Source organism: Corylus avellana, chromosome 1 (assembly GCF_965113065.1).
Source record: "Corylus avellana chromosome 1, dhCorAvel1.hap1.2, whole genome shotgun sequence".
In the NCBI taxonomy this organism is placed as follows: domain Eukaryota; kingdom Viridiplantae; phylum Streptophyta; class Magnoliopsida; order Fagales; family Betulaceae; genus Corylus; species Corylus avellana.
The window spans coordinates 9,385,893-9,408,045 of record NC_142490.1 but is presented as its reverse complement, the minus strand read 5'-3'; the positions used below and the strand labels follow the sequence as shown (position 1 = coordinate 9,408,045).

General features: G+C 33.9%; 2 protein-coding genes across 2 annotated transcripts; one reads left to right on the top strand and one right to left on the bottom strand.

Annotated features, from left to right (window-relative positions):
- Positions 1 to 831: 831 nt before the first annotated feature.
- Positions 832 to 12,700, top strand: LOC132171708 (serine carboxypeptidase-like 20). The gene is made up of 14 exons (XM_088518127.1): positions 832 to 1,103; positions 1,247 to 1,392; positions 4,343 to 4,419; positions 5,935 to 6,057; positions 8,335 to 8,437; positions 8,535 to 8,572; positions 8,678 to 8,779; positions 8,947 to 9,027; positions 9,743 to 9,991; positions 10,093 to 10,158; positions 11,242 to 11,363; positions 12,018 to 12,131; positions 12,359 to 12,404; positions 12,513 to 12,700. The coding sequence occupies exons 1-14, from the start codon at positions 952 to 954 to the stop codon at positions 12,594 to 12,596; spliced, it is 1,503 nt and encodes a 500-aa protein (XP_088374253.1). The 5' UTR covers positions 832 to 951; the 3' UTR covers positions 12,597 to 12,700.
- A 749-nt stretch (positions 12,701 to 13,449) lies between these two features.
- Positions 13,450 to 21,378, bottom strand: LOC132168750 (putative protein phosphatase 2C 33). Its single transcript, XM_059579785.2, has 5 exons — positions 20,063 to 21,378; positions 18,530 to 18,919; positions 18,320 to 18,437; positions 14,384 to 14,607; positions 13,450 to 14,253 (listed from the first exon to the last, which is right to left on the bottom strand). The coding sequence occupies exons 1-5, from the start codon at positions 20,315 to 20,317 to the stop codon at positions 13,783 to 13,785; spliced, it is 1,458 nt and encodes a 485-aa protein (XP_059435768.2). The 5' UTR covers positions 20,318 to 21,378; the 3' UTR covers positions 13,450 to 13,782.
- Positions 21,379 to 22,153: the final 775 nt, after the last annotated feature.

Below are 22,153 nucleotides of genomic sequence, written 5' to 3'. Positions count from 1 at the left end.
GTAGAATCCACCGGTCTCTAGCAACTTTTATGGCATTACTCTGGCAACTCTTTCGGCACAAGTGACTTTTTCGGCGAATTCATTTTTCTTTTCCTTTTCTTTTACCCAAGCTCAAGTTTACACATTGAGTTTGAAGGGGGATGTTAAGAATATTATGTTATGATTATTTATTTCCTTAAGTATTATTAGTCTACTAGGTTTACCTTTCCTTAGTTTACTACGTTTACATTTCCTTAATCTATTATGTTATTTGCCTTTTTTATAAATAGAGGCCTCTATATTCATTATCATAACATAATATATCAATACAATGTAGTCCATTGTGTGCTTCCACTCTCTTTATTATTCTTCCACTTCTATCTCTCCATTATTCTATCATAGTATCAAAGCATTTTAACATTCTCAAAGGCCCATAAAAATTAAAAACTCCCTAGATCTTCTATATATTCATCTACTATATATAGTGCATGCACATATCATCGATGGGTGATGCTTTGGACAATGCATTAGATGCTCCTTTTCTTTGTTTGATTGTATAGATTGGGGTTGAATGCCTGAGCCGCGTCTCTTCCAATTGGTTTTTTCTTCGCTAACTTTTTATCCTTTCCTTTGTTTGTTTATGTTTCATACAAAACAAAGAATGAAAAAAGAAAAAAGGAGCTTTTTTCATTCTTTGACCCAAAAAAAAAAAAAAAAAAAAAAAACCCTACTTTCTTCTCTCTTCTCTCTTCTGTCTTCACCTCTCTACGTCGCTTTCCAAACCATAAATGGTTTGACATTTAATAGTGCTCATTGATTTCTTCGTCCCACTCTCTCTCTCTCTCTCTCTCTCCCACTCCCTCTTGCATACATTATTTGCATTATAAATACCTCACAAATTCTGTTGAGATGATCATCACCAAGTTTTTCTTCTTGAATCTTGGGAGAATATAGTTGTTGTATGTCGTGGCCATGGTCATGGTGATGATCATGATCATCAAGTTCTTCTTGTTCTTGCTTTTAACTTCTTTTAATAATGGAGTTATTAAAGCTGCTCCTCAAGGCTCTCTTGTCACATATCTTCCAGGCTTTAATGGCAGCTTTCCATCCAAACACTACTCAGGGTATGTCTATGCTCATGCATATATATATATATATATATATATATATATATATATATATATATATATATATATATGATTTGTTCATAGTTATTGTTATGAACATTCTAAAGATCAATATATATTTGGTGATGGTGAAATTGTAGATATATAAGCATAGGTGAAAGTCCTCAGAAGAATCTTTTCTACTACTTTGTTGTTTCTGAAAGAAACCCTTTGAAGGATCCGGTTGTCTTGTGGCTCAATGGTGGACCGGGATGCTCTAGCTTCGATGGCTTCGTCTATGAACATGGTATGTATATATAATATATATGCCTAGCTAGCTCATACCCATGAACATACATGGAGGTTACCGGCCCGTTAAATCATCATTTATTCTAAAAAATTCAAGTTGATAGCTAAAAAAGTGTTGATTTTGATCATTTAATTTATTGGAGGTGAGCGACAGTGACAAGATTGAAACTTAGAATATTTTTCTTTATACTATATTAGATAATGATTATTCCAAAATCTTTTATTTGATAGAAAAATATTGATTTTATTCATTTAATTAATATTCTAATACTTGACTATTAATGTTTTATATAACAACCTTGTTATATATATATATATTTGAGAAATTTCGTTATCATCTTCATTTTTCTAATTGCAAAGTTTACTTCACAAAGAAGCAAGTTAGATGAGTCAACTTCGTTGACAGCTAGGGAAAAGAAGCTCAATTTGTTATTTCTCTATTATTTTTTTTTTTTTCATTTATATATGACTTTCAATTAAAGTTCTCTTAAAACCTAATACATTAATTATAATTAAGCAATAGATTTGAAGTTTTTTTTTTTTTTTTTTTTTTTAAAAAAAAATTCCAACCGAAAGAACAAACCACTTAAACAGAAAAGAAACAAAAGCCAACCCTAAAGGAGATAGGAGGGGGGATGCACAAAGCATATGTTTGTCCCAGGGTGGGCGTCGACGACGTCGTGACTCGTGTCTGCAGCTGCTTTGTGCCTCCTACAAAACTAAAAGCAACTTAAAATTAATTAAAATATTTAAATTTGAATCTGCTTCAAATGAAATGGGACAATTTTTTTGTGAAATTCTTTAAGAGAAATTTCATTTAACCCCTCTGAATTGTCATCACATTTGCAATATTGTCTTTTCTAAAGTTCAATTTCCCTCAATTTAATGTATCCATCTTTCAATTGTTTGCAATCTCACCCATCCGTTAATTTTTCTCAAAATACCCCCATTTGTTTTAAGAAAAAGAATTAAAGTGTTGGCCCGAATTTAACAATATTTGCCTAAACACAGGCCCATGCCTCAATCTTTGTGAAAAAAGTTTTAAATACTTTTTCTAAAAAAAAAAAGCGGTTATTTTAGGAATTTTGTTGGGATTTAATAGAAAATTGAAAAAAAAAAAAATTAAAAGTTTGATACACTAAAGTGAGAAGTTTTGAATTTTATGAAGTACATTGCAAAATTGGTGACAATTCAGAGGGAATAAGTGAAGCTTTTCTTGAGGGGGGGAGTGTTTTCAAATATTTTATCGGCAAACACTCATTAATTTGTGAGGCATGCTATCGGTCCTCCCTATTTGGGTGTCACAAATTCAATAGTAAATTAAACATGAGATGATTAACGGAAAGGGAAATAATGATCTAGAGCATGTTTAGGATTGCGTTTGAGAAATAGAGTTTTTAAGTCAAAAAGAGCTTTTGGACAAAAACTTCATTTTTAAGCTTTTACCAAAAGTGTTTTTTTTTTTTTTTTCTTCATTTTTTGACTTTTTAGATTCTTAAAAGTGCTTTTAATTTTTTTATCAAACGAATAATTTTTTTTTTTTTTTTTTTCGAATAGACTTTAAGCCACTCAAACCCAATCTCAAAAAAACTCATAGCTATACTTTAAGATTGATGTGCAATTCCAAACGCATTTAGTGCCATGGGGGCATCATGTCTAATTTGCGCGGAGTCATCTTTTGCATGTGACAAAGCTGATAGGGACTTATAAATATTAAAAATTAAACGTTTTAGCTGCTTTACATTGAAAGGCACTTTCCACAGAATCTTTGGTTTTCAATATGGAGACCCAAACTTTATTTTCAACTCTAACTAGTAGCCTTTTTGCAATTATAATTTTAAATTTTTAGTGTTTATAATGTGAGTCGATCGGAAATTACGCCTCACAGTAATTTAGCTATTTTTCTATTTAAAATGACTAATCAAAATTTACTTTTGTTAGTTTAGCTAACCAATTTCCAAAACTTCATCTATTAGCTTATCGAAACTTTTTTCTAATTTATTAAAAAACAAATTAGACAACCAATCACCCCGCCCCGAATTCCACTTTTCTTCAAACTTTTTCTACTTTTCGTTTCTTTTCACACTGTTTCTCAACAACCAAAACCACATACTACTCTAACTCCAAAACCACCCGTATTTCTTTGTATTTATTTTTTATATTGCTTCCGTCATATTTCCGCATCATCGTTAATTACTTCAACAACCCCCAACAAACTCTAGCCCCTCCAACTGCCTCTATGGCGCCACCGCCTCAGCATGTATTTCCACCGCATAAACCACCAGTACAAACACAAAAAACTGGTCCACGGCCACCAAAAAAACCAAAAAAAAAGCTTTTAAAAGGTTTGGTTTTAGCAAAAAGTGAAAGATGGCTAATCCACTATGAATGTTCCTTTATTTAGCATTAATGGGCTTTCCTTATGGAAAACTCAAATGCTATATTCTTTAAGGGCCAAAACTCCAAATAATTACACCTTTACTCAACCCTCTAATTATAGACTTTATAGTAGAAGAAATGTTTGGTTTCATTATTCTATACATTTTTTGTCCATCTTCACAGAAGAGATGCATCAATCCACCATAAAAACTGTGAGTCCTACAAATTCAATGATGATTTTTTTTTTCTTTTAAAAAAAAAAAAAATTTGACGAAGAAATGTGTAGGAGAATGACTGTGACGTCCCACATTGTCTGGGCATGGAAAAGATGATGTATTTATATAGAATATACTCTCTCTAAATGGTATGAGGCATTTTGAGAGTAAACCCTAAATGTGCAAAATATTAATCCAAAATATGAAGCTATTTCTTTTCGTTATACTATCTACCTAACATGCATTAAGGACTTGTATTGCTTGATATAATCCATTTTATTTTTCTATTTTTCTATTTTTGCTTGTAAGCTTATTAAGGTAAACCTTCTTTATTTGAATTATTTGTGCATGCAGGACCATTTAATTTTGAAGAAAGAAAGCCAAAAGGAAACCTTCCAAGATTGCATCTTAATCCTTATAGCTGGTCCAAGGTTTACAAAATTAATTAATTTGTTTCTCTCTTGATTATATCATTCATTTGCCTTGTTTCTTTCACAATTCATAAATACTAGTTAGCCTTTTAAGTGACCATTTTTTTTCATTATAATTTTATTTGCTTATTATTTTTTATTTGAACAATAATAGTACTTGACCTATAAATATTAGGGGTAATTTCACTAAATACTCCTAAACTTCTACCCGATTTGACATATCCCCTGAAACTTTTAAATCTCTCAATTTGGATCCCTGAACTTTCAATTGCTCTTAATTTGGACCCCTCCATCAGATTTAAAACGTTAAAAGTGAGACAATGATGTTTATACCCCTGACTTTTTAAAAAAAATTCAAATTTACCCTTACTACGAAATAAAAAAAAATAAAAAAATAATAAATAATAAAAAATAAAATCTAGCTGTGACCTACGGCTAGGTCTGGCTAGGACCCAACCGTGGGTCTACAGACCCATGTTGGGTCTCTGGCTGAGACCCATGTGGGTCTGCAGACCCACGGTGGGTCTCTGGCCGAGACCCACATGGGTCTCAGGCTAGACCAGCATGGGTCTTAGCCAAAAACCTACCGTGGGTCTGGCTGACCCACGGTGGGTCTACTGACCGAGACCCAGTGTGGGTCATGGCCAGACCCACGTGGTCTTTTTTCTTTTTATTTTTTGCATTTTTTTTTTAAAAAAAAAAAACGAAAATCAGGGGTATTTTAGTATTTTTAGGGTTTGCCGTTAAAGGTTAACGGCTAAATCTGACGGAGGGGTCCAAATTGGTTGCAATTGGAAGTTCAGGGGACCAAATTGAGAGATTTTGAAGTTTTGGAGGGGGAGTTGTCAAATCAGGTGGAAGTTCAGGGGTCTCTAGTGAAGTTACCCCTAAATATTAAGATGCCAAAAAACTACTATTTAGATTTCTCATATATTTTGATTTATGCTTATATGTAATTATATATTATACAATTATTCTAAATATACATTAAAGGGATACTTGTTCATTTTTTACTGCTACTTATCATGAGTAATGCTAGGTACCATCTTCTTATCCTCTTAAAATTTTCTTAAAGCTGATGTGGCTTTTAAAATCACCATTAAATTTTAGATGAATGATACTTGAATTTTGATCTAATGGTGATTTTGAAAGCCACATCAGCTTTAAGAAGATTTTAGAAGAATAAAAAGATGGTACCTAACATTAATTCTAAACTCTTCTCTTTATATATATATATATATATAAGAAATTTTATTTTTTGTTCTTTTGTCGAACTCCGGTTCAACTTCATCTATATATATATTTTTTTCAAATTTATTATTAAATCTGTAGGACTAACATGTAATTAATTAAATATATAAATATGTAGGCTTATCAACATTGATTGGACACCAGATAAATTTGATTTACAATTCTGCAGTAATTTTATATTCCGTCTATGATCTTTTTTTTTTTTTTAATTTCACCCTGACATTAATTTATTATAACTCTTTTACATAATAATATTCTGATCAGGTTTCCAACATAATTTACTTGGATTCACCTGCTGGTGTTGGATTCTCTTACTGGAAAAATTCAAGCCAACACATAACTGGAGACGTGGAAACTGCCTCTGATACACACACTTTCCTTCTCCAGGCAATCTCTATCCCAATTTAAATATCTCATTTTCTATGTTTAATGTCCCAATATATATATATATATATATATATATATATATATATGTGTGTGTGTGTGTGTTGAAAGCTCTAACTCTTCTATTTTTGGTACTATTCCCACTTTTTTCAAAAGATTAATATTATATATCACTTTTTATTTTCCCAACAATGATGAAGTGATCGTCCCAACAAACTTTTGAAATTTTTTATTTTAACGAGTGTTGATCCAATGGTTGGTTGAGTGTATGTTATCAACATTTTAAGATAGTTATAGGATAAAAATGTAGATTCTAGCATTATTCTTTTTAGTAAGATATATGTTAGATACCATAATTCTATTCAACTTTCATCTAATATTAATGATGACGTTATACTCCCAACTAACCCTTAATTAATAAAATAAAATATTGAATTAAAATTTTTTTTTTTTCAATTTGGGAGAATATTGCAATTTTTTCATAGTTCGTGAATATTTATGCAATCTTTAGTTTAGGAGAAACACTACAAATTTGAATATTAGTTTAAAGGAGAACATAAGTTGAGTCACGACTAGTATATGGTAAAAAAAATATTTTTAGAAAGATTATTATCATTTTATTAATAATTGTGTCACTTCAAACGAAGAATAATACTTGACAATCTTGTTTAAAATAATTCAAAGAGCAACACCTGAGTAGGTGTAGTTACTATTTAAATTGGGTTTGTTTCGAACTAAAATAATTTCTAAAAAAAAATAGTTTTAGGAAAAATTATTAATTTTCCAATTTGATTAAGATCTTGAAAAAATATTCAAAAAATTTTCATTGTTTGGTTGGTACAAAGAATAATATGTCATTTTAACTGAAAATTAATCAAAAATTGTAAGGAGTGGAGGCAATTGAAGAGGTCAGGAGCAAAGCCGATAGTGGATGGCTTAGGGGAGGACCAACCAGCTATGTTTCACTTTAGGGGTGTGACGCCCCACACTGTCTGGGTATGGAAAAGATGATGTATTTATATGAAATATATTATTTCTAAATGATATGAAGCCTTTTGGGGTAAACCCAATAATAAAACCGTGTGGGCTAAGCCAAAAGCGGACAATATCATACCACTTGGAACATGGGTGTTACATTTGTAACGACATACGAAAAAGCGCTAGCCACATTTGCGCTATTACCCCAAAAGAACTAGTTAATTTGGAGCTTTCCTAGAATTCATTATAAAGCAGAATTTCACCGAGTAACTAGGCAATGTAAGACTTAACACTCATGACTATCTTTATAAACCATCTACTCTATGTGGGCTTCTTCTCATCTTCCCAATATGAGACCGTGGAGTTACAAACTCCCCCTTTTTAATTTATGACGTCCTCGTCAGGGGTACGTCATGCAGTGCTCCAGTACCATATGACATAACGTTACTAGGTGGCTTTGATACCATTTGTAATGACCTAAAAAAAAGCGTTAGCCACATTTACGCTATCACCCCAAAATGATTAGTCAATTTAGAGTTTCTCTAGAATTCATTATAAAGCTCAGTTTTACTTGGTAACTAGGTATTGTGGAACTTGGCACTCATGACTATTTTTATAAACCACAATCTATGTGGGCTTTTTCTCATTTTCCTAATATGGGATCGGGGTATTACAAATTCTCCCTCTTAAATCCCTAACGTTCTCGTCATGACCAAGGACCACATCATGCAGTGCTCCAGTACCACATGACCTGACGTTACTAGGTGGCTCTGATACCATTTGTAACGACCCTGGGAAAAGCGCTAGTCACATCTCCGCTATTACCCCAAAATGACTAGTCAATTTGGAGGTTTATAAAGTTCAGTTTTACCTAGTAACTAGGCAATGTAGGACTTAGCACCCAAAACTATCTTTATAAACCACCCACTCTATGTTGGCTTCTTCTCATCTTCCCAATATAGGACCGAAGTGTTACAAAGGGTGAGGTCAAGGTAGGGTTGAGGGGTTGGGATGGGATAGGGGGATGACAGACGAAAGGCAGAGGGGTGGTACCCACAGTGGCGAGAAAGGCAATTGGGTTTCTTTCCGGGGACAATGGTGTTGCGGTTAAGTGAGCGGGTGGGCAAGTCTCGCTTTATGACAAATTTGTTGCTAATTAACTCAGAAATTATTTTTTATTCACTAATATACTCTCTGTTTGGATAAAATATTAAAATATATATATATTATGAAAAATAATTAAATCAACTTTTGAGTAGATTTTAAATTTTTAATGTAACAATTTTATTGTTTTGCAAGCAGTGGTTTAAGCAATTTCCAGAGTTCCTTCCAAATCCATTTTATATCTCAGGGGAGTCTTATGCCGGAATTTATGTGCCCACTCTTGCTTCCGAAGTAGTAAAAGGTATTAATTAACCATTCTCTTTTCTTTATTATTATTTTAGATAAATATTTACTTGGACTATTAATTTTCCAAATTTAATTATAAATTTTTCTTTCAGGAATTAAAAATCACGCAGAGCCCATTATCAATTTCAAGGTATGTCACTTTTGGGATTTTCCATTTTTAAAGACTAATAATAATAATAATAGGCTAAATTTGATTTTTTTTTATTAAAATAATTTATAAAAAAAATTCATGTAGGGTTACATGGTGGGGAATGGAGTGACAGATGAAAGATTTGATGGCAATGCTCTTGTACCATTTGCACATGGAATGGGCCTTATCTCAGACAATATATATAAGGTACGTGGGTAATTAGAAAAAAAAAAGGTACGTGGGTGAAAATAATTAATATTGGTAATTTAAAACCTACAATATTAATAATTAAAAGAAAATATTATTACAATAATATACTATTTCCCATTACTTAAAAACCCATTAATTGAGGCAATGCACAATGATCTTTGCAGAAAGTTGAAGCTGCTTGTAAAGGGAACTACTATGACTCTCAAGAGAATTCTTGCTATCTAAGCCTTGAACTAGTTAGTGAGGTGAGATGGTTTTCTAAAAGATCTGGTTTTCCTAGACTTTAAAATTGCCATGTGTTCATTGAACATGTAAGAAACACACGTTTCTTTAATAGCGTTAAAAGAGTTGGAAGAAATTTTATTAAAAAAGTATGTGTTTTGAGGAACACATGCAATTTTATAAACTATGTCGAAAAATTTTCTTCAGCCTAATTTAGAGAAAAACTCGGTCCATTTCTAAATGCACATAGAATATCTTTCACTAGGCAATTAAGATCAAGTAATGTTTGACACTACATTTTTATCCTATAAAGAGAAATGTTACACATATTTTTTACTCCTATACTCCCTGATGTGACACTAAGACTCATAATTTGATTCAAAATTCAATTATGATCCATCTAAAATCTAATAGTAATTTTTAGTGTCACGTCAGGGAATGTGAGAGTGGGAGTTTCAATAGCGTATAAATATCTCACAATATTGACATAGCAGTTCTAAACAATGTTTAGTTGGGACTATTAAAACAGCATTGTAGAATATCTTTGAAATAAAAAACCGGTTTTTAGCATTTTTTTTTTCTTTCTTATGGTATTCAAAAAGTGAAATAATAAAGAAATATTGAAGATTTTTTTTTTCTAATAAAAAATATTGAAGTTTGAAATGCAATGGAAACAAATATTATTACTAGTTAGATTAATAATTTAGCCTTTTTTTTTTAATTTTTTTTATTTTATAGGCTCTTAGTGGGCTAAACATATATGACATACTTGAGCCTTGCTACTACGAGATGGGAACAGAGCAAAAGGACAAAGTTGGAAACACGAGTAATTTACCTCAAAGCTTCCAACAACTAGGGGCAACTGAGAGGCCTCTGGGCGTCAGAAAAAGAATGTTTGGGCGTGCTTGGCCCATGAGGGCACCTGTCATAGATGGCATTGTACAATTATGGCCCCAAATTGCTGAAAGAATCAGCATTCCTTGCGTTGTAAGCTATATATTTTGTGCATATTTATATATTTTAAAGATTTTTTTTTTTAATTCTTTTAGGAAAAGCATTTTATTGATCGATAATCTCTGCAAGTGTAGGACGACCAAGTTGCAACTTTGTGGCTGAGCCAGGAAGCGGTCAGGAAAGCAATTCATGCGAAGCCGGTATCGTAATTAGTGTTATAATATAAATTAAAGGAAAATTTTCACTTAATTCTCCTTTAACTGTCACCACTTTTGGAATATCTCTCTTAATGTTCAATTTCTCTCAATTTAATGTATCAATCTTTCAATTGTTTTCAATGTCACCCATTCATTAGGATTTTTTGTTAATTCCTAACTGAGGGGTGTTAAAATTTTCAAAATACCTCTATTTGTTTTAAGAAAAAAAATGGCAAAGATTAAGGCATTGGTCTGAATTTAATAGTATTTTCAAAAATACTAATGCCTCAATCTTTACAATAATTTTAAATATTTTTTCCAAAAAAAAAAATTGGGAGTATTTTGAAAATTTTGTTGGGATTTAACAAAAAATCTTAACAGATGGGGGACATTAAAAAAAAATGGTTAAATTCACTTTACTCCTAAAGTTTCAGGGGTTTTTTAATTCGAACCTCAATGTTTAAAAATTGGCAATGTACCCTCTTAATGTTTAAAAAATTTTCAATTCAGACCTTCCGTTACTAATTTTCATCTAATTGGATGGAAATCATCCTACGTGTGTCTCATGTGGAATTTTGATGTCCTCTATTCCAATTTTGCCATCATTAAAAACCTATGAAATTACGCAATTACCCTCAATTTCATAGGTTTTAATGAGGGTAATTACATAATTTCATAGGTTTTTAATGAGGGCAAAATTATAATAGAGGGCATCAAAATTTCACGTGAGACGCACGTGTGATGATTTCCGTCCAATTAGACGGAAATTAGTAACAGAGGTTTGAATTAAAATTTTTTGAAACATTACAGGGTGCATTGCCAATTTTTAAACGTTAATGATTTGAATTGAAAAATCTCTGAAATTTCAGGAAGGCAAAGTGAATTTTTTAAAAAAATTTAAAGTTCGATATACTCAATTAAGAAATTTTAAACTTTATGGGGGATATTGAAAAAGAGTGGCAATTCAAAAGAAGTAAATAAAATTTTTCTAAATTAAATGATTAATTTTTTTAAATTTTTTTTTATTATTATTGCTAAAGTTATAGTTGAAATCCAAAACCGAAACAAAAACAAAAACATTGACAGGAAAGTGTGACGGGTCCTTGGGTGTTGTGCACTCGTGGAATACACTATCGTCACGACACTGGAAGCATGATCCCTTACCATCGGAATTTAACCCTCCAAGGATATCGAGCACTTATTTTCAGGTATAACACTTGGATTTTTTTTTTTTTTTTCTCTAACGAAAATTACATTTAATTTTCTTAAAATTTATTCTTTTTTGCAATCTCCTTTCAAGTTTGAAAACTCTCGATTTAGTATATTGAATTTAAAAAAAAATTACAATCTCACTCCTCCCATTAGGGTTTAAATTAGACCGTCAAATAATAAAATGACTATTATACCCCTGTAAACTTTGTAAAAGTACAAAATTATCCTTAAATTACAATTAATTCTTTTATTAAAAGAAAAACACCTGGGAAAATACAGGGGTATTATCAGAATTTCTCACTCCCCATGTTACGATTTAAATCCTTACAGAAATGTGAGATTATAAATTTTGTAAAATTCGATACATTAAATTGCAAAAAACAATAAAAGTTTAGGGGTTAAGTTTTTTTTTTTTTGATTGGAATATCTTTGACAGATCCTTCTGCTATTGTGCTTCTTGAAGATATCATTAATCAGAATAATAGAATTACATGGCATAAAATTTCAAATATGAGTTTAATTAGTTTAGTTTTGTTTGTTTTACGAATTTTGAATTCCATTGAAATTGGTAAAAGAGCAAATCATGAAGACCTTATTTTCTCCAAGCAATCCAATCGACTCTTAAATTGGTTGGTTAATTTTGCATGCAGCGGAGACCATGATATGTGCGTACCATTTACTGGGACTCAGGCTTGGACTGCATCACTCGGATATAAAATTTTGGATGAATGGAGGGCTTGGGTCACTAACGCCCAAGTTTCCGGGTAAAATTCACTCCTTACACTCCGTTTGTTTCAACGTAAAATATTTCTGATAAAAGCAAAAAACAGAAAATGTGTTGAGGACGGAAACAACTAAATACCAGAAAAAACAATATTTTGTTTGGAAAAAAAAAATGCTTAATATCAGAAACAGTTTTACGTCGAAACAAACAAAATTTAACCGAAAATAATCTTCATTTTTTTTTTTTTTGGATGCATTTTTGTTGCAGATACTTACAGCGGTACGAGAATGATCTCACCTTTCTCACAGTCAAGGTTTGTACTATGTTGTCTGTGAACCATTAAAAATAAAAATAAAAGGTGTTATTTTTAATGTAATAAAAAATTTTCCAAAATTAGTGAGATTTAGTTTGTGTGGTGTAGGGTGCAGGGCACACGGTCCCGGAATACAAGCCACAAGAGGCATTGCAGTTCTATAGCCGTTGGTTGGATGGGAAACCAATATGATTGTAAAATAAATAGAGCAGCTTTATTGCTTGAATTATTTGGATTTCCATTGCTCATACATGAATGGGAGCTTCATTTAAGCATAAATGAAAGAAATAACAAAAGGAGTTGTGTTTAGAAAATAAATGACCAAGAGTTCTGATTGAATATTATGTTTTGTTTATAGGAAAAATTAAAGAGAACTTCTTAGTAAAAACCTAATTTTCGAGCTTCTTCCGTTTTTTTAGAGTATATTTGGATTGCGGTGAGAAATAGAGTTTTTAAAGCTAAAAATAGGATTTTAGAAAAAGTTTCATTTTTAAAATTTTTCCTAAAACTAAGTTTTAATCATTTTTTAGGGTAAAAGAGTCAAAGAAATATGTTTGAAGTTTTTTATTAAACATACTAGCTTTATATTTAGCACAACTTTTTAAGCTCCTAGCAGTGTAATCCCAACTTGGAACAAAAAAGTTTAAAATGTAAATTTTAATTTTTTTACCAAACATACCCGATTTGCCAGGCTGTAAAAAATATTTTTTAAACGCAATTCCGAACAAGTTCTAATCGAATGGTAGGCAACGTGGCAGGGAAGTCGCTTTCGGCTACAAAAGATATGGACAAACATATTGAGTGGAAAGCTTCAAAAAGTCATAATTGTAGGCCAGCAACTTTTTGAATCTGTTTTCTATCTCAAATTAGCAACTTGGAAAGTGCGTATTCTATTTGGTCAAGTAATTTAAACCACAAAAAAAAAAATAATAATAAATAAATAAAGGGAAAGATTTTCTTGCAAGTGCATGAGCCATATGCTGTTAAGATCAGTCCACATCGGAACACGACCAGAGAAAGACAATCAAACACCAGACCACTCAGGTTGCACTTAGAAAGAGGATGCTTTATTATCACAAAATTATTATCCACATTACAATTACCAACAAATCACACATCAAATTTCAGAAAATAAAATAATGAAAATTGATGGGAGAGCTGGATTTTACAAAAATTCCAATTCCACCCACTACAGAGAGAAGCAATTTTCCCCAGAAGCGCTAATATAGCAGGGCCACCTCTCCAGTTCAAATTTAACATTGATGGCCCAGCACATCTTTTTCCTTTTCTGTAGAAATTTAAAAACTAAACAGAAACAAGGAAAAAGAAAAATAGAATAAAATTAATTATGTATTTCCAAAACAAGGGTAACAGCCTTTCATCCTTTCCGTGCCTTCTTCTCTTCCTTTCCTGGCACAAACCTAGGCAGATTCAACAATGTGTTCACACGGGAAACCCCTTCTAGGGCAGACCAGTCTTTTCCCACGTCGGTATGCATTTCCTCCTCCTCTGAGGCAACTCCATTGCTTCCTTCTTGCAGAGCATTACCCGTTCGGACAGTTCCTGAACGGTCCAAACCGGTTGGTCCAGAGAGATCTTCTTTCTCACTGCACGTCGCAACCTGCTCCACAGAAGTAAGCTGCTCTTTTATCGTGGCATTCGAAGCGGTATACGAGCTGTTCGTGTCAAGAAAGAGGCAAACTACAGCACAATCATCGATTTTGGATGTTGGATATTTGTATCTCCAAGCTCGAACTGCTGACTCAACCAGGAACCGAGCCGCAGAGGAACGTGCTGGGGCTGATGCTATAATGTCTACCACCTCTTTGTTTGATAGCACATCCCAAACCTGTTGAAAAAAAAAAAGCGACTTTGATTTTTATTTGAAACTAGAAATAGATATCAAAAGGCAGGAAAAACAAAGAACTAATCCACTTAATAAAGCAAATGCCAAAAGGATTATTAGTTGGCTCTCCTACCCCATCTGTAGCCAAGACAATAAATTCATCCTTCTCCGTGAGGCGCCGATAGGATATGTCAGGTACAGAGATCAGACCAAAATCCTTTAGGCAGAAATCTCCAAAAGCACGTGCCATGGCAAGGCCAGGGGAGTCGTTGTTTGGCAGCCAGACTCGAGCAACCTCAGGTTCATCATGAAGAGCAAAAACACGCCCTTTACACTTCCGGATTCTCTCAGCTTCCGCTGTAAATGGAAATAAAAGTAGAAAAAGACTTGAGCAAGAAGTTGACAACAAGAAAAAAACAGATAAACCAACATCAAACTAAAAAAAAGCAACAAAGCAAGACTAAAATTGATCCCTATATTCTTTCCTTTGTATTTCCTGTTCAAGATTCAAGGTAAATGGAAAAACTTAACCTATATATCAAGAAAGTCAAATCACTCATAAAAGACAATGGACAAACAATAAATATGCAAGCCACTTATCGTGATATCCAAAACCAACAAATTCTATTTACCAAGGAGTTTCTTCAGTTTATCATTGACTCGATGTTACCATCCAAGCCTAGTGCCATATGTTTGTCTCTTGCCAAACAACCACACAATACCACTACGCCAAATCAACCCAGATTAAACGTATCCTACTAATTAAAGAGCTTGTACATTTTCTCCCAGAGTTCCAACCCTGAGCTTAAAGGCCATTCCCATCTGAATCATATATTTAATAGTTACTGTTAGGTCCATTACAGAACTCACTGATGCAGTCATGGGTGTCTTATGCATGTCTCTTCGGTCAACACCCATCAGGGCTAATATTAAATTTTACCCAACTCTTTCATAGATTTGACCTTTGCAATCTTACAACATGTTCCTTAACATCCTCAATAATGATCAACACATTCTACTTTGTCCACTATTTGGAACAGTTTCATGCTTTGGACTTTTATCACATGATAGGATATTTTTGCTAATAAAGCACTGCTATTCTATATATTGAAAAATAAAAGAAACGAAATTGATGAAAGAAGAGAGGAACTCAAATAAAAACCTGTTTTAACCCTAAGCACTCATAATATAAGCTTTGAAACCATATAAGGACATATTGGCCCGACTTCTGCTACTAAAGCACTTCTCACTTCAATCATGTTGCACTTTGGCCCCACTCATGAAAAGCTCTTACATTGCCAAAACTGAAATTATTCTAAAGACAGCAACTTCACCATTCCTCGGAGGCTGCATTATCAATCAACAAACAACACAAAAAGGATCTAAAGGATAAACAAATCTGTGATGGTAAAGTTTGGAGAAGTTCTACAGCAGGTTTCTTCCGAATGATAAGGCTACCAAATGAGGCCTTTATCTTACTGTGAAGTCTCAAGATGCAGCCTTCCTAGTTCAAATAGTAAGAATAGCTTCTGCAACAGATGGAATTCCCTTCAGTTTTTTTTTTTTTTTGGAGGGGGGCTGCCAAAAAGCAATTCAACATTTCTTTTTCATCTTCACACATGGGTGAAAGGTGACCTCAAGACACCAAGTCCTTATATTTCCCATGGAACGAGGCGGCAGAAAAGTAATGCTACAGATCTCCCCCATTATTCCCCCTCCCATCCCCCAAAGCCTATGTGGCATGGTCCCCATAGCATTTGGTGCATGGAGATTGATATTTTTACTGGAAAAACCACGTCACATAGCCTTGGGGATAGGAAAGGGATAAAGGAGTGATGAATAGAATGACTCGACAGCAGAAAGGTCCTCAACTGAATGAAGGAGCCAATTTCTAAACATAGTACACTATGAACTCCAATTGTAACTTAAAACTAACAAAGTCAAATTTAATTCAATTGTTTTCCAAAAAATGATATTTATAAGTTATTATTGTTTTACAAAATTTGCGATTTCTTTCTTACTTTCTTTCTCTCTTTTTTTGCTATCTCTCTTCAAGTTTTCTCTCTCTACACTTGCTTTCTGTGAATTTCTCTCTTCACCCATTTTATTTTTTGTGTTGTGCTAACGTTCTTAAGGTGGCCTTTTTGTGCGAAGCTGTAAATTCTGCGGCTCTCTTTTTGTTGGCATTCTATGTGGCAAGGCCTTGTTTGTGCCAATTGTTTTTCCTTCCGTTTGAAGTTTGATTATTATAAGCTTGATTTGCTAAAGAATCACTGGTTGAAGTGATTTCGTTCCTTTTTTTTTTTTGATAAGTAATTGATATACATAAAAAGCGCAAAGGGGCGCAACCCACATACACGGGAAGTATAAACAGAGAGCGCCTAAGAGGGAGAGAAATGAAAGAGAAAATCAGAAAAGCTAATTACTAATGGAGCTAGCCAAGCGGCTGTCCAAGAGTAAAGTGTAAAGAAGAAAAAATGAGTCAATTCCTCTATAGTCCTAATAGAATTTTCAAAACATCTAGCATTTCTTTCCTTCCAAATACACCACATAAGACACAGAGGGATCATTTTCCACACAACCGCGCTTCGGGATCGTCCTCCCGACCACCAGCTATCGAACAAGTCCCTCACCCTTAAGGGGATTATAGTCTATGGCTTTTGTGAATAGTTGGGGTCTGTGGGTTTGTGAAGATTTAAGGGGTTTGTTTTGGAGATTTGCTATTGCATGTTAGACATGGGGAAAAAGCAGTATCTGCAATAGATCTTACTACATGGCTTTGCTCTTTTATGCTACATGCCCTTTTTAGCCTTTTAGTACTTTTGTGATTAAAAATTTTGGTTAAGAGGTGGTGGAGAATTTTTCATGCTTCAACCCCGAAATAGTTGCAAAAAGTACCTTTTGTGAATGGTGGATTGAAACTTTTGAGAATTGAATTCTGATTTCGATTATTGTTTTACAAAATGAAATGAAGATAAGATTGAATATTTTGCTATATGTTTTTGTTATAGAGGTAAAAGAAATAATTGAGGTGTAAAGAGATTTTGACCGAAATAAAAGAGTTTTCATAATAAGAAAGAAAACAAAATTTTTTTGAGCTATATTTAAATTTGATACATAGTAAAGAGGAAGAACAATTGGGCTATAGAGTACATGTTAAGAAACCTCCCATTTAAAAGTTAGAAGGAAAAGTGTTGGAGAGAGAGAACAATTACCATGGGAATTGATTTGAATTAAAACAAGGATTTAAAAAAATAAAAAAATAAAAAATAAAAATAAAAATAAAAATAAAAATAAAAATAAAAGTAAAAATCCCTAGACAGAGAGAGAGAGAGAAAGAGAGAGAGAGAGAGAAGTTAAAAGGGTTGGGGCAAGATAGATTCCTGGAATGGTCCAAAAAAAAGTATGAATAGGAAACAGGAAGAAGGGTTGCAGTCCTTACATTTTTATCTTTCTGCTTACTTGAAGAGATTCACTCAACCAACTTTCCATGACTCAAGTGCCCAAGACTTTTTTTTTATTATTACTTACACAAACCAAAGTAGCCAACTGGACAGAATTGTTCTGTTCAACTTTAAACATAGTTTCTTCAGGGACGCCAATTCCATCTATAAAATAGGGAATTTTACCAAGGCTCTCACCAAAAGTGCCTAGGACTTTATGCAAGGCACTCCCGTAGGCCCTAAAGGCAAGTGCCTAACCGAAGGCGCCTTGACTTTTAACCTTTAGAGTCGCCTTGGTAGGACCTCATTTCACCAAAGCTCATCACCTTTGACAACAGACACACCACCCCCCCCCCCCCCCCCCCCCCCCCCACCCAAAAAAGAATAATAATGAAAATCAGGGGTCTGCCTTCTACAATCTCTATAGCTCTAGATTACAATCATAAATGGGAGAGTAACCCAAAAAGAAACTCTAAATCAAGATAAACTTTAGTTCATGTCTAAAATATATATCAGATATTTCAAGCGACCACAAAGAACGTGATAATGTACAAGTGTTGAATCAAATGTACTAGTAGAGACGAACTTTGAGAGAGAGAGAGAGAGAGAGAGAGAGAAAGAGAGACCTGGAAGATTTGGTTTGAGATCCACAGTCAACTGAACTGAAGTTAGAGAATCATCTTTGTCTCTCGTACCCAATACTGCTCTGGAGTCCCCAACATTTCCAATGACAAGATCCCGACCCTGAAAAAGCAGCCAATGCGCTCATGAGCATGAAGGATATGTCAGAAAATATAAATATGAAAACAAGTTTCCAATGGTGATGAGAGGAAAACCTGCTTAACCAGAGTTACTGCTGTTGTCCCACTACAGAAGCAATCAATACCAGGATGCAATCTCAGTTCCCTGTCCATGACTCTAAAAGCCTTCAGAAATGACTCCTTGAGAATCTGAAAGATCTCAGGATGCTTATCTGCTTCCTCATGATCAATGGAAGCCCTGGATTCTTCATCCGCAGATATGAAGGGAGTATCTTCAGAGTTCATGCTTCCAGCTGTATTAAGGCTGATCTCTTTGAGAACATCCTCACTGGTTATGTTTACTTCCCAGTGGGCACTCAGTCTCAGAGGTAGTGAATCTCTCACTCTCTTTGCAACCATGTGACCATAGGGACCATGGCCATCAAAAACACCACAGAAAATTGTGTCTGTTCTAGAACCAAAATTCTGAAACCCACAGTTCAAGAAAAGTTGGTGAAAGACAGTCCAGCAAGCAAATTGAGATATTAATACTGCTACTAATTTAGGATACAAAGGAAGAAGCATGACGAAAGATATAACATAGCTACTTCTACTGGATATTCTTACTCTGTAGGATAATAACAAGATCAAGAGGTACAGAGAACAATAGAAAAGGCAGTGCCAAAGCAGTAATATTACAAGCCGAATAATGAAGATTATGAAGATGCAGATGTTTCAATTCATCTATTTTTTAAAAAGATTTGAGTTTGATAAATTAAGAAAATACAGAGTGAGATGCTTCCAGTTTCAAAGTGAGTCTCAAGTACGTATCCAATTAGATAAGTACCAAAATGTGTCTTTTCTAAGACATTACGGCAAATAATTGCTCAATAGAGAAGAAATATGCTGAAAGGATACAGTATAACAGATTCGTTTTTTTTAAAAAAAAAAAAAAAATTAGAAGGATGAAATCATCTGATTTCTGACATATATTGCAAACTTCATACACATATTCAACTCAAAAGGGTCTTAATGCCAAGTTTGCCTAAAAAGTGAAAGACACATGAAATGCGCAAAGTAGCCTTTTTTGTTTTCCATAACTAATAAATTTCCCTATGGAATGAAGATGAGCCAAATCTTTTGTTCTGAGACACCGACTCATGATGTCAAATGCGAACTAGGCAAAAAAAACCTCAATTTTGCCAGCATAGAAGTGTGTGGTTTAGTGAAGCAACTAAAAGATTGGATAATATCCAGGAAGAAAAATTAGAGAAACTGCAGATAAACGTGCTGCTTTTTCTTGAACGATAAAGCAGAATTTCCTCTAGCTGAATACATCTGTACAACGTAAAGGCAAACTATGAGGATAAGATAAGAATTGAAAAGCTGCACAAATATCTTGATATAAGATTAATAAATCAGCTAAATATCATCAAAGCTACCGATAATTACACCACAATTCAATTGGCCAGAAAAGCAACAGCAAGAAGAGCATATTCATTAGCATTCTAGTCATAGTATGTTTGATATCCTACACCAGAAACAAAACAAATAAATCTAACTATTACTAAACAACAAAAATTTTGCCCAAAAAGAATCTGTAGCATGTGAAGATGAGGAAGAGCTCACCTCCCAAACAAGCATGGCATCCTGGTTGGTCCCTTTCTTGCCTTGTTGGGTAAACAAAGACGCCGCTTCACTAGACCCATTCAAGAACATCCTCCCCGGAATTCGATGTAGCGGTTCATCCCTCCGAAACTCGAAGGAAGAATTCCGTGAGCCAAGCCTTTTCTTCGAATTCTTTCGCTTCCTGAACCCCACCGCCGGGGACAGCGGCGAACCGGGGATAGGGCTCCTGCTTTCTGCAGACAAGCAGGACCCCATTCTGAGGGCCCTGACTATGCTTAATATGCACTCCAGAGGAGCCAAACAATCGCACCCCCTATTCTCAATTGATGGATCCGTCAGAAACCCCTTGGTGAAATCCCACAAACCTCTCCAATTTCACAGCCTCAACTGAAGATAAATCCGCCGATTCACCTTTTAACCTCTTAAATCAAAATTCTTCAGCAAATCGAAGAATTCACAGCCAAATGATCAGATTAACACGCCGATTCGCCCTTTTTTCTCTCGAATCACAATCTACCGGCGGCTTGGCACAGACCCTTCAGAACTCACAGCCTAATTATCATGCCAATCCGCAAATTCACCATTAAAAAGCTCCCCGGTGTGCACCCAAATCCAGAAAACAGAATTCAGCAAGAATCAAAATCGGAATCGAATTCTCCAACCATTCGCAAAAGTTACTTTTTGTAACTGTTTCGGGGTTGAAGCACGAAAAATTGCCCACCACCTTTTTACCAATCTTTTAATCAGAAAAATGACTCAAAAGCGAAAAAGGGCATGTAGTAAGATCTATTGGAGATACCACTTTTTTCCCATGTCTAACATGCAATAACAAATCTCCAAAACAAACCCCTTTCAATCTTTACAAAGCCATCGACTATAATCCCACAATTTTGATCAAAATGAAACCAAATCACTTCAACCAGTGATTCCTTATCAGATCAAGCTTAATTACAATCGAACTGAAAGCAAAAACCAACCAGAATTTGCACAAACTAAGGTAGTCTTGCCGCACAGAATGCCAACCAAAAACAGAGCCGCAGAGTTTACAGCTTCGCACAAAAAGGCTAACCTTAATGAACGTTAGCACAACACAAGAAATGGGTTAAGAGAGAAATTCACAAAAAGCAAGTGTAGAGAGAGATAGAGACAGAGAGCTTGTAGAGAGAGAGAGAGAGTAGAATACGAAAAAACAGAGAAAAGTAAGAAAGTAAGAAAGAAAGAAAGAAATCGCAGCCACCCACAAGAAGAAAGATCGCACAAAACCTGCTCTGCAAGACGTGACCTTCAGAAACTGTGAGAGACAGAGAGAGACAGAGACAGAGGCAGAAAGATTAGAGAGAGAGAGAGAGAGGATTAGAGATAAATGTTGAAGGGATTAGACCTTGTCTGTCACTTTCAGAAATAAGTGGGTTAGGATAAATTGGTAAAAGAGTAAAAACAACATTAAAGGAGGAGTGAAATGCAAAATATAAAATTTATTTTTACTTATTTACTTATTCGGTTGTTTTGTTGTTTTTTAAAGAGAAATTATGAACACTTTCTAATTGGGAGTTGGTTGACTTGACTTGGTTCAGAATCGACGTTGCCTTTTGCCGATTCATTGGCTTCTATTTCTCCTCAGTTTTTTATATTTTTCACCAATGCCCTTTTGTTCTTTGTTTTTCTTTTTTGGTTTTTTTTTTTTCCCTAAGCTTGATTAAGAAAAAAAAATAATTCGCTCAAGTGATGTAAAAAAAAATTACTTCATAGTTGTTTTAATGATCTAGATTTAATTTTACTCTCTTTCATTAAAAATAAATAAAAGAAGTTTGGTAAGCATAATGAGTATTCTATTAAAAAAAATGAATAACTATTCCTGATAATAGAAAAATATAAAATAAAATAGTTATTCATATTCCTATATTTTTTTAAACATATACTCTTATTGAAATCAAATTAAAATTAATAAAATACCCATATTTTTTTAAAATAATAACTAAGGTTTGTCTTTCTTAAGAATGTGGAACTCTAAAGATTGGCAATAGGTTTCGACCACCGACGACCAACAAATTTCAGTGGTCGACTGCAAATTCAGTGCAACCGAAGGCGGAT

Coding starts and splice junctions, on each gene's coding strand:
- LOC132168750 (XM_059579785.2), bottom strand. CDS start 20,317: ATGGGGTCCTGCTTGTCTGCAGAAAGCAGGAGCCCTATCCCCGGTTCG. Junction 14,608..18,319: donor TCTCAAACCAAATCTTCCAG/GTCTCTCTTTCT, acceptor TTCCATTTACAG/CGGAAGCTGAGAGAATCCGG. Junction 14,254..14,383: donor TTGTCTTGGCTACAGATGGG/GTAGGAGAGCCA, acceptor TTTTTTCAACAG/GTTTGGGATGTGCTATCAAA.
- LOC132171708 (XM_088518127.1), top strand. CDS start 952: ATGGTCATGGTGATGATCATGATCATCAAGTTCTTCTTGTTCTTGCTT. Junction 1,393..4,342: donor TGGCTTCGTCTATGAACATG/GTATGTATATAT, acceptor TTGTGCATGCAG/GACCATTTAATTTTGAAGAA. Junction 8,780..8,946: donor TCTCAGACAATATATATAAG/GTACGTGGGTAA, acceptor TGATCTTTGCAG/AAAGTTGAAGCTGCTTGTAA.